The sequence below is a fragment of the Carassius auratus genome, chromosome 42 (assembly GCF_003368295.1).
Source record: "Carassius auratus strain Wakin chromosome 42, ASM336829v1, whole genome shotgun sequence".
Taxonomy (NCBI): Eukaryota; Metazoa; Chordata; class Actinopteri; order Cypriniformes; family Cyprinidae; genus Carassius; species Carassius auratus.
Window position 1 is genome coordinate 10,107,595 of NC_039284.1, and position 12,677 is coordinate 10,120,271.

General features: G+C 39.0%; 1 protein-coding gene across 3 annotated transcripts in view; it reads right to left on the minus strand.

Annotated features, from left to right (window-relative positions):
- Window positions 1-1,247: 1,247 nt before the first annotated feature.
- LOC113060601 (bromo adjacent homology domain-containing 1 protein-like) overlaps window positions 1,248-12,677 on the minus strand; it is a 37,548-nt gene continuing 26,118 nt past the window's right edge. For all 3 annotated transcript variants that reach the window (XM_026229664.1, XM_026229665.1, XM_026229663.1), the window contains exons 2-7: window positions 9,789-11,357; window positions 5,420-5,793; window positions 4,352-4,511; window positions 4,187-4,266; window positions 3,679-3,770; window positions 1,248-3,584 (exon numbers count right to left, since the gene is read on the minus strand). In XM_026229664.1, coding sequence (XP_026085449.1) covers window positions 3,401-3,584; window positions 3,679-3,770; window positions 4,187-4,266; window positions 4,352-4,511; window positions 5,420-5,793; window positions 9,789-11,337 — 2,439 coding nt within the window. In that variant the 5' untranslated portion in view covers window positions 11,338-11,357 and the 3' untranslated portion in view covers window positions 1,248-3,400. The remainder of the gene's footprint in view (window positions 3,585-3,678; window positions 3,771-4,186; window positions 4,267-4,351; window positions 4,512-5,419; window positions 5,794-9,788; window positions 11,358-12,677) is intronic.

Sequence of the window (12,677 nt, forward strand, 5' to 3'; positions counted from 1 at the left end):
ACGAGTCCTCATAGCATTGCTTTTTTTCCAGTGAAAGATGTCATCCCCTCTGAATCAGTTAGTCCAAAATGGCTCTTTAACAAATATGTTGGTGGATTTTGATGTGAAAGGTCAACAGGGGATGGACTTTTTCACTCCTTGTTATGGATTATGGACTTGGCTAGATGTGACTAGTTAAAAATGTCTTGGAAGGATTTGTTTGCTACAAATATGCAGCTTTTCACTTCAGAAGACATTAAGCAACCGGAATCATGTGGATTAATTTTGGATTATTGTGATGTATAGTTGTTTGAACTCTCATTCTGACGGCACCCATTAACTGCTAAGGATTCACTGGTGAGCAAGTGATGTAATCCTATATTTCTCCAAATCGGTTCTGATAAAGAAACAAACTCCTTTACAACTTAGATGGCCTTGGGGGTACATTTTCATCAAATAAGAATTAATTTTATTTATTTTTTTGGTGAACTATTACTTTAATAACAGATGTCTCTAAAACAGTGGATGTTATAGTGAAGCGATGTTTTCCTGAATCAAAAATTCCAAGAGAGCATCAATGCAAACCAGGAATGTACTGCAAACCACTCTGGATAAAGGCCAAATGCATCAATGTAAATACACCTTATACCCAATCAATTGAAAATAAAATGCATGGCAGTTAAATATGACAAAAACATGTGATTTTGTGGTTTGCATTAAAAGAGGACATGGAAATGGTGGATGTTTCACTGTTCAACTATCCTTGCCTCATTTCACTCGTGAGACTGAGTTAGTGCTGTCGGGCAAAAGAGGGTCAAAATAGGTTCAGCATGACACCCTGTGGTAACACCGCTCCAGTGCAGCTTGTGTTCTAAAAACACCAAAATGACACCCATTGTCAACTAAAAATTGAAAAGGAGCTGTTCTCCATCATTATATATATATATATATATATATATATATATATATATATATATATATATATATATATTTGTCTAATATACTATTAGTAATTAGGTCTTTTTAATTCACACCGTAATATTAATTGAGCATTGATTTAATGTAGATTACAGTAAAACACAGCCTTCAACTTTCATTATGTAAAACTGATTTTTTTATCAAGCTTTTTGACAATGCCACAGGATGGCTTTGAGAAGCTGTTAACATCTCACAACCAGTGTTAAATGTGTAATTATGTGCTTTATGCTTCATTTGAATTGACGGCTAAACATCATAAACCAAGGAACTAAACAAACGAGACAAAGAAATTGATGCTCATATATTATTTATTCCTTTTAAATATTTCCCTCTTATAATATACATTTCTATCTTAAATAATACAAATGCGCTGTGCTAGATCTATTATGTCAAAGAATGCCCAGTACTTCCATGCTGCACTGAAATATATATATTTGTATAGACACGCTCACCCACATACACACAAACAGCCGTTCGTCAAAGGAGCGAAGAGCCTGGAATTCATGGTCAGTTTTGTATACAGAGGAATGAACACAATCCTCTCCCTCTTTCCTCATTTTGGTACACATTTGCCATCCAGAACATTCTGCGAGAGAAGTACACATTTCAAAAATACATGATTTTCACACTAACAGCAACCATTAAGGAGTCTACTCAACCACACCGCCAACCGAAGCAAAACGAGCTCTGCTTAAATGTTCCGCGAAACCGCTATGGCATTAACACGTCTAAACTGGCACATCTGATGCTAGGAGGTGACATTCACTGCGATAACTGAGAACAAAACTAAACAAAAAACAGAACGTAACGGAAGATCAGGACGAGATTATTTCACTTCTGCTTTTTTGTATATTTTGGTCAACACTACTGACGTTGGGCATGATATATATTTATTTATATATAGGCTATGCAAAGGAGTATAAATATTCAACGACAAAAAATCATCTCATCTTCATCACAATGACAAAATTACTTGGGACTGATTAATATTCACTCAGATCTCAATAACACGAAAGGAATGTATTCAAGAATATGTTAAAGCATATCTGAACACAAAAAAGGATGTTAACCTAAGAAAGTCTTGATGTAAAACAAACAAAAGAAAAACAAACAGGTCTCCTCTTCCATCAGTCTAACCTTTTTTGAGACCCTGTGGGTACAATTACACTTTAACTCTACCATCTCATGTAAAGTCTGCAATTGAAAAAAAAAAGGGGGTAAAGAAAGGCCAAAATAGGGAAGTGTGAAGGTCAGCATAGTGTGATTAGACAATCCTATCAATGCTTTTTAGCACAGATAACAATGTGGTGCAAAACAAGCAGGCCAAAAACGTGAAGAGGCTTGAAGAAAGAAGAAAAAAATTAACCAAGCAGTATTTCTTCACATAGAAAACTGTTAACTATTTAAAGGCACAAACAGACCATATAAAACAGCTTTCTCATATCGTAATTAGCGATCTTGTAACAAAACTACCATGTAAGACGAGAAGCAAAGGGCACATGTTGAAAGCAGGCCTGTGCGCACAAGATAAAGTTTGTCCATTCACATTTGCAACTGACAGTTCGCGAGTTCTCTCGTATCTCTTTGTACATGTACAACAAATACACAGTATTTTCCTGCATTGGAGATCAGTAGCAGGTGACATTTTGAACGATAAGTTTTAGTGCAAACTAATGGAGTTGCGAAGGTGGATGTTAAAGAGTGGCGAGATAACCTTTGGTTTCCTGGGAAGGCAGAAAACGGGGAAACTCGATGTTGGATATAAGGCAAGTCATGATGGGCGACGAGAAGACGAAAGCTCATAACTCATTGGTCGATCAACAAAATGTTAAGTTAATCAAATGCATTCTGGGATATTTGGTCTGCCACGATTAGTCTGTGATCCCACACCCTGTTATGATGATTGAATGAATGATTGGCCATTGCGTTGTGGATCAAACTGATTGGCGCCTCCTAAAACACGGAGCTTGTGTTCAATTTATCTAAAAATAAATATATTTTCCCCATCAATCTACAGATTATATGGTTCAATAATAAGGGGTGCGGTCACTTCCAAAAAGAGAATTTTAGAACTCTATTCCATAATTCATTCTTAATGTACCTGCATTAATTTCTTCATCTTTTGACGCTTAATTCAGCAAATATAAAAAGATAACAGCAAAAATAAATACTCCAATTCATGGAGTGAAAAATCACATTTTGGCGATCGGTACCTTTGAACTCAAGGTAGTTGTGCTCAGAATGCCATACTATAAAAGTCACAAGGGAGAACCGTTGCAACTTTTTTCACTTTTTCAGAAGTGCTGCGCCGAGAGCTTTTACCCTAGAGGGAAAACAGAAAATAACAACTCCTCCTTAAAGACTTGTGGCCATCCGGGTGATACGGCTTTGATTGTGTCACAACGTTTTGGATTCTGGTTTCAGTGTATGGCTCCATTCAGACCTACTGCAGGTTTTTCAGCAGACGGCCGTAGCGGAAGTCATAAACATGGCGGCAGACGAACACCAAGTCGGGGTCGATGTCGTTGGGCATACAACGATGAGCTGGAATTACATAGCTGGAAGGAGGGACCAGGGAGCTACGTCTGGGAAAGCCCTCCTCACGACACTTCACCAAGGCACAAAATCTGAAACATTCAAAATCACATTTGATTTATAGAAACGATATGAGGTGACGATACATTTGACACGTGCAATGAGCCGATAAATATGATCGCTCACCTACAGTATTGTGCTAATGTCAACACATAGCACTTATCTTCGATACATGCCACACTGTTTTCATCCTGATGCCGAGATGCGAAAATCTCATTCTGGAAAAAATTCACATACACCATCAATATTTTATAATCAACTTAAGGGATTCCATACTGTAAATGTATAAAATAAATATTGCATGCAATACAATGAAAAAACAAATAAAAGACAACCGTATTCTTTTGAAACTTAGTTTTAAATCAAATACTGATTTCGGAAGATGCAGGCATGTTAAAAAGTCCATTTAAATATTCTCTTTATGATTTATGGTACATATACAGTGTTAATAAGGTGTTTGAGAGTGCTGGGAGTCATTTGTTAGTCCAGTGTCCCAATTTCAGCGGTTTACTGAACACAGGAAACTTGTGCTGCCTACTTCCTCTATTAAAATAATAATCAAAGGAAGTCAAATGTTGACATTGCTAGTCCCCGGAGGACCACGTTGCTGTGCCATGAACAATTCTAGACTCACCTCACAGTGCATGCTGGGATTGCGACCCCCCTGAGTGTGTTCTGGGCGGTAGTACCAAAACAAGCTCATCATCAGCTCCCCTGAAAGTAGGCATCAAGTAATAAGAGCTCCTTCTGTGACTTTCACTGATTTATCAGAGAAAGCAGTATTTAGAGGAAGACTTACCTGACTCAGGGTTTTCCCAGAAGGCAGAGACTTTGGCCACGTAAGGCAAGGACTTCTTCCTGGGACCTGAACGCAGTAGCACTGTGTCTCTGACCCTGATCACCTCTCCATCTCTCTGCACTGCTTCATAGCACCTGCGCAGGGATGTCGAGTCCTCGCCCTTAAACGAAATGAAAAATATAGTTACACATCACATTCAATCTCGTTACACACTTTTGGATCATGTCAGACATTTGAAAAACTACAAATGTTAAAAATTCTAATTAAGGGTCAATGTGAAACCAGCCTAAATGATTAAAGCTTTACTGAAGATAGCTTAATCAAGCATTCTGTGGTTTGCCTGAAGGACTACTCTCAAAATGCATTACATTTGCCACTAAAAACAGACTAATTATATTTGAATTGAGTGCAGCAAAATATCTTCACTGCCATACAAACTCGGTGATTACTGACCCCAAACTTTCTAAAGGTATGTGTATATTTTACACAAATACTGGTGATACTAAGGGAAATGATTACACAGTAGAGTCTCTGATCAAAATGACTTGTTTTTATTACTTTTATTTGACTAAGCTAGGACTACCCTCCAAATCCCTACAGAGCAGCACAAAGACCGAGTAAAGGCATGAGTCAGCAGTGTGGTCGACTAAACAGACTGCCTGCTGAATCCTGAAGTGTTGTGTTCATAAACTCTCAATTTAATACAGATGTTCTAGTTCATAAAACCACTAGAATTGAAAAATAAAAAAAGCAGCATGATGCAAACATTTTTAAAACACCACCATTCATTGACTGAGGTTTTCCCACCGGCATACAATTTGTTTAAGAAATATTTCTTTAAAAGAACCTCACTGGAATTTAATAACAACAATAATGTCAATGTTTCCTACTGACGTTTTGCAAGTGCTGTTCTAAGGAAAATGCCTGGGGCATCATTTAGTCATTTGTCAGGAAACGCAAACGCTTTCAATGAACTGCTGCTTTAAGTCTCGCTTTGGGCACCTAAATGTCTTTTAAAGAAACTTCCAATATGCCACCATCCCAGGACAGGGCGACTCTAGTACGTACCACGATGAATACTTCCTTTTCTGTTGCCACTCCAACAGGCAGCCAGCCGTTTGTTGTCCGGCGATGGCTAATCTTCGACTGCTTGGCAGCGCTGCTGGCATGGCCCGCTCCCAGCTGGCCATCCTTAATGTGGGGGCAAACAGCAGAGTCCTGCACCCCAGAACGAGAGCCACTGGGTGGCTTGGCCCTCTGAGGGCATTCCCGTCCCACTCTAATCTGCACCTGGGGTCGACCGGGATCGGGAAGAGGCGTCTTCAGGTGGGGCACTGATTGGGTGGGTGGAGGCACAGTGGATATGGGGCAGATAGACAGTGGCAGGGCAGAAGGCATCGTGATGGAGGAGCTGTGGTCATCCAGAGGGTAAGAGTAGTCTTCTACAGGAGTAGAGGAAGCAAAAATCATTGGTCCATAAAATGCTCAACATGCATTTATGATTATATACAAACTCCATATTGCATGTAATACAACATAACAGACTAATGTAGTCATAAATGAGTCAGTGTGCCAGATGCTGCGGTCAGATGCAGCCTGAAACCACAATTATATACACAACCTTGAGGGTATTCGATTTTATGACAGGAACAACATATCAATTTAGAAATGTGAAAACAGTGGAGCACTTGATTATTAATACATAACTCAACTTCCAACATAACAATGACAGTGTATTATCAGTCCAATAACATCCAATTGCTGTGATACAAGGGTGCCGTAAGGTTTGTGTAGGCATCTGAAAAACACAACCAAATTTAGGGTGGATGAGCCAATCTTAGGAAACCTCCTGTCAATTGCCTATGCAGTTCCCATAGTGATGAGGAAATATGAGACGTGAGCCTGTCCATGTGATGCATTCTGTTAATGCATGAAAAGGGATAAGAAATGTGCATTTTATGATCCATCTTAGCCCAGAAATTAAATATCTACCATTATATTGTCATTCATGTTGTTCCAAAGCTCTTCTATTTTTCTCCTATTTTTTTTTAATCCGTGGAGCACAATAGGTTTTCTGTTCAAACCTTTATATTTCACATACAATAACAAGTTCATTGTGACCACACACTGTCAAGTTCCAAAAAGTAAAAAATGCACTATAAAAGCTTGAAGTATTCCATACAGTGTATCTCATGCACTAAATTAGTCTTTATGATATGTTGTTGCATGGAACAGATCTATGTCATGAAGATTCTCCTTTCGTGTTCACCATATGTTTTGGCATGACATGAGCGAGTAAATAATGACAGATTGTATTTCATCACTGGTTCAACTATGTATTAAATTAGTCTAGAAATGCATACGTGTTACTTTTCATGTTTACTCAGTAGAAGAGTACATCTCTTTGGGTGAACTATTTCTCTGAACTGCTTAAACAAGGGACTAACTGTGGGAAATGCAACTGTGCAATTACAAGAAATGAAAATTGCATAGTTGGGAATTGTCAAACTAGGAGGGATTTTTTTTTTTTTGAATACCATTTTAAGTTTTATAGTTCATAAACTGACCTTTAAAACTTTCAAATGTACTCATTAAAATGTACTTACTCTAAGGCCATCCAAGATGTAGATGAGCTAAGTATTACATCATTTTCTCACCAATAGATAAGAGAACAGGTGCCATCAGAACGAGAGTCCAAACAGCTCATAAAACATCACAATAATCCACATGACTCCAGTCCATTAAATAATGTCTTGTGACTGTATGCAAGGGCTGTAATAATAAATTTATCCATACCTATTTTGATTAAGCAAACTCATCTACATCTTGGGTGGCCTGAGGGGGGAGTACAATTCATTTTGGGTTGAACTGTTCCTTTAAAAAAAATTTCTAAATGAAATCATAAGTCTTCCATTTTAAAATTAAACTGGAAGTCTGGTGAGGCTGCTGAGTTTCATTTTTCAGTCATTTAATGCAGTTAAGTCTATATGTGAGGTCAAATCAGCACACGGTTGGAGGTCAGATAGTGGAGGCACTGAGTGACTCCTCTGAAATCATTTCAGCTATCTTTTTATAAATACTGTGTTACTGCCCACTGCAAAGTAAGAAGAAGAATGACTCAATAATAGCTGATTAACCTGTTGTTGGTTTTAACCTGCAGCAGGACTGTCTTCTTCAAAGACCTCTCCCCTAAAAGATCAGGCATGCAGGACAGGTCTATCAGTAACATCACACTACCCATCCCCTCAGGTCTGACATCAATGAATAGTAAATGCAGACATTTTATAACACTCTGAAATGCAGAAAATCTAAACCGAGACAACAAGGGTAAATCAAACACCAATTTGGAACAAATCAAACTGCCCTCAAACTAAGCGCACACAGTGACATGCGTAAGGTTGGAGCGGTAATCACATCGTCTACACAAATGAAGGATATCAATACTAAAGACAACCCTATTCTCAGTGCTTGGCCTCTGTGGACAGAGATTGCTTTTAAGGAACATTGCAGTCATTGTAGCTTCAATCAAGCATGAAGCATTATTGGAAGAAAACTTCACTTCTCCCTACAGTATACAGACATCTTTAATCAATCTGCACTCTCCTAATACTCAGCTTTTAGTGCACATTGAACCGTACTGAATTGTTCAGTATAGCTGATTGCGTATGTGATATCATTGTCAATTGTAAAGCTTTGCACTTCCAAAAATTACACAACTTGCACATTCATTTAATAGCAAACCAAAGACCAGCTTTCAAGTAATACCAAAAAGGCTTCTGCTTTGCTTGTTTTAAAGTCATGGTGTACCTAAAGAGAAACCCACAGAGAGTCAGATTTCAGTCTCATTAATGGAGATTACGGCGAGTGAAAAATTACATTGTATAACCCAGCCGCGTGGTTAAAAACCAACAAGGGAGCATGTCTGCAGAGGTCTCTGGCTGTGCCGAGGTTCATAAGTGGCTGCGAGACCACAGCTGCCACCTCACAATGAACAGACAGCTCAAGTCTCCTGCCAACAAAAATAACCAGTACCCTCCCCACCTGTGGCAATTACTCACATTCGAACCAGCAGCGAACAGACTGCAGGGAACATGTAGCCACAATGACGTGGTTGGGGAAGGGTATTTCACTTCATCTGACTCCTATTCGACCCAATATTTTTTTCTGAAGTCCTTGATGCGAGCTCGATGGGGTTTCTCTTGACATCCCTTCATCTGTATCTCACTGTATTTGTTGTGTACACCTTTAGATCCATCACTTTAGAGACTGCATGAGCTCATTCACAAAGATGTCTGCCACTGAGACTGGGTCAAGGTTGAGGATACACACATCATCTCCATCCACATCAGAGAAACATTTTCTCTACAATTCAGTCACTCGAAAACAAGTCTACTCAATTTATTATTTTACACTGTTATTACAATATATTCCTTATTTTAATAGTTTTATTTAATAATAATCACAAAATCACTGTAATTATAATTTTTGTAGACAAACTGAATTAGTCAAAAACAGTGGGAATGTGCCCTACAAAAACTTGGTTCTGAAATGGTTACTGAAACAGGTCTTGGTTGAGTATAAATTGGTATAATTTTCACAAATTTCACAAAAATCTGCAAAGTAAAACAAAAAACAACAACAACAAAAACACATTTCATATAATTTTTTTATGTCTTTGCAGGTGACCTCCCCAACAAAACTACCCCACTAACTCTAGAATGATTCATTCTTTCCAAATATAGCTATTTTAGTTATCTGGTGAAAAATCCTGTTATTTTATTGTTTATTTTTTTCATATTGCAATATTGCAGAAAAGCAAATATTGCTATGTGATTTGTTGCTCAAGAAACATTTATTATTATTATTATTAGTAGTAGTAGTAGTAGTAGTAGTAGTAGTAGTAGTGCTTGATCAGTTTTGAAGCCCTTGGTGAATAAAAGCATTAAAAGTATTAATCTTACTGACTCTGAACTTTTGAACTTCAGTTTATACACACATAAAAAATACTTTAAATTAGATTACATAAATGTACTGTATGCATTTTATCTATGCTGTATATTAAGCACAAGAAGTTGCTTAAAGATATCACTTTTACAAATGAAAAGTTAACCTAATTGCACTTCCTTTCTGTTGTACTTTGTTTGGCACACATATGTGATGTTTGCTTTATGAAGTGCTTAAAGTTTGACGGCATCTTGGTAGCTCATTTCTTTTCCAATAGTATCAGATGTAGCCCTACTTAAATACAAAATGCTACGGTTTACCTACTACCACTTTCTACTCTGTACTTCAATCATAATCACAAGAAAATAAATCAGAGTTAGCAGCAAGCAATCTCTTTCAATCCCAAAGGCTCAAACTTCCCTGTAAAGTTAAAGTTATGGAACTAATTTGACAAAGCCAGAGATAATTTGAAACGTTTCATTTTCCATCCTACCTGTTTCCATTTTGTGCATGCAGCTGGAGCATCCTGCATTGTACGAGCAGCCCCTGCTAGCGATGGGTTGCGTGGGTCTGTAGGTATAGCTGCTGAGCCTGCAGGCCTCTCCGTAACAGGTGCCCACAGAGTTACAGTACGCCGGATGAGGGATCCCTGTAGGATGGGACACCGAAGAGGGCAGCAGTTTGGGTCTCTGGACCCTGCTAGTGCACATTGTCAGCGGGGGTACGGACGAGGGTGTGTGGCTCCCTGGATTTGAGCTTACGGGAAGCGTCGGCGTTCCGTGATGCGCAATGTGGACGTAGTACCCAGGGTAACAGGGATAAGGATGGGCACCAATGGGCATTGCTGAATGCGTCAGGGTGTGAGGAGCAGGAATAAATCCCTTCAGAGAATGTTCATCAGTTTCCGGGAAGGTTTTCTGGCCAAGGAACAGGGCTAGTCTATGGCAGTATTCCACTGATCTCTCCTGGGAACAGCAGTAATATGATTTCACATCAGTCTCTGTTTTCTCTTCCTTCACAGGCTTGAGGGGATAGCCGAGCATGGATCTGCACTGATATCCGGGACTAATAAAGCCATGGCTTCCTGTGCTCCCATCCCACAATGCCTCAGTTTGAAGGGCTTGCTTCTCACAGAGGCTGCAGCATTGCTGCGATACTTTTAACATGGACTGACAAGCCAAGTTGTGCTGCTGCTGTTTACGTGATTTCAACTGTAGCTGCTTCCCTCCCACTGCACCGCTGCTCGGTTTGCCGTCTGATTTACCCCTGCGCTTCACTCCCGAGGACGTGCTGGTCAGCTTGAGCAGGGCAGCCGCATTTAAACCCGCCAGACGTTTGGGAGCAGGACTGTTTAAAGTCTGTAGATCAATAGCGTCAGACTTAATCTTCGCTTTTTTGGGGTTTCGACATTGTTCATTCTCTCCGGTGCAAGGGCGTTTACGGTTGTCTTGGCCTTTTCTGGAACAAACATTGTCTTTTGTGTCTTTAGAAGGAGAAGTGTCTGCTTTTGTCGGTTTCTGCTTCTTTGAGGGTTTTGATGTCTTTTGGGGGTCCTCTCGATCCAACAGCAGACTGTTAACGGCTTCTGCATTCAGAGAGGCCAGCCGCCTTTGGCGAGGTTCAAGGATAAATTCTGTGTGTAAGGCAGATTTATCAGGTTTCACTTTGTTTTTTGGTTCAGGCGCTGACCGGCAAGTCTTACAGGCTTTCTTGCAACACTTGCAGATTTTCTTCTTCCCCTGCATTTCCTCCACCTGAGCCTTCATGCTGTTCCTGCACGTTTCGCTCTCATCTAAGCGCGTCAATAAGACACAGCAGTTAAGCGCGCTCACTTCACCCAATCCATGTCGTCCCCTGAGAGGATACAGCTTCCGGTCTCTCTCGGTGGTCTTTCTTTTTATTTCCTTACCTTTTCCTCTTTGGATAGAACATCTTTTAGCCTTCTTTACTGGCCAAGTTCTGTCCATAGTTGTCTGACAGCTCACCTGTTCACATTCACTCTTATATCCACATAAAGAGTTCCTCTGCCGTGCATGGGTCATCACACTCTGCCATGCAAAACCTATAAAGGAAATATCAAGCCTTGTTAATTTGTAATTTCAAAGCTCCAACCACTATGATTAAATTTATAGTGTGTACAGAAGCCATTACGACTTTTGTAACCTCTACTAATTAATATTAATGCGAACGGCTATGTGAACTAATGTTGGAAAATCAGCACAAATGTGGCCTTATGTGCCACTTTAATCAGGTTGCTGGTCTGGCTAGAGAATTTTAATTGGGCAGTAACAAGCATGGTCAGTAAACAGCGTAAGTGCAATAGGCCTAAAAAAATAATTAATGAGCATATGCTGTTTTGGCCTTTTTTAACAAAAATCTTTCAACTAGACTACATAAAATGCATTAATAATGTATAACATTTCTGAGATTTTAACCCTGAGATGTAACCTAAATCATTCCTTTGGCAAAAACTGGCATCACGGCTCTAGAACCGATTACATTCATCTCTAATAGAACTGGAAGACTGCCATAATCAGCCTTTGTGCATTTTTCAAATATATGATATAATTGCTAAAACATGTACAGAGAGAGCACAAAACAATACCAATACATATGATTGACAGGAAAGTACCACACTGTGACATTCTGCATAATTTTAAGGCATATCCATCCAAAAAAAATAACATTCTGCCATTGTTCACTCATCCTTGTGTTGTTTCAAAGTAAGTCATATCGCTTTTTTTTCTTCTCTGAACTACGCAAAGGGAAATGTTTATTGTGCCCTTTTCCAAATAAGTACAATGATGGAAACTCTCAGTGCCTTTAAAACAACTACTTAGGCTATTCGGTGTCTAGTTAATGACGCAACTTTTCATTTTTGGGAATTCCTTTAAGAGACCGATGAACAGAGACACTTGATAAATAACATAAGTCTGAGTGGCTCTAGGTTCTTAAGTGCCACTTAAATTGCTGTTCTCCAGATAATTTTTTGGGACATTTAGGTAGAATTCCTTTAAACTTGCAGATGAGAAACAAATGCAGTATTCATCAATATCTACTCATGATTCAACATGTCCAACATGTTTTCCCAAGACCTACTGAATAAATGAAATGGGTCAAACACACACCGAGACACAACAGTAATTGGGCTCCATATGAAACTTAACACTAACTGACACAAAACACTAACTGCTTGACCTATTGACAAGTTCCTCTTCCTTTAAAATGAACAGAAGTCCTTGAGGCTTTCTAGCTGAATTTGACATTTGACCTAGTAGCTATTATTATACAAAGACATTTTTATGTTTGATGCTTCCCTCTAATTTCAAATATGATTTTGCGTTTTATGTCCTGTATTATTAATATCAATGAGTTCAACCAT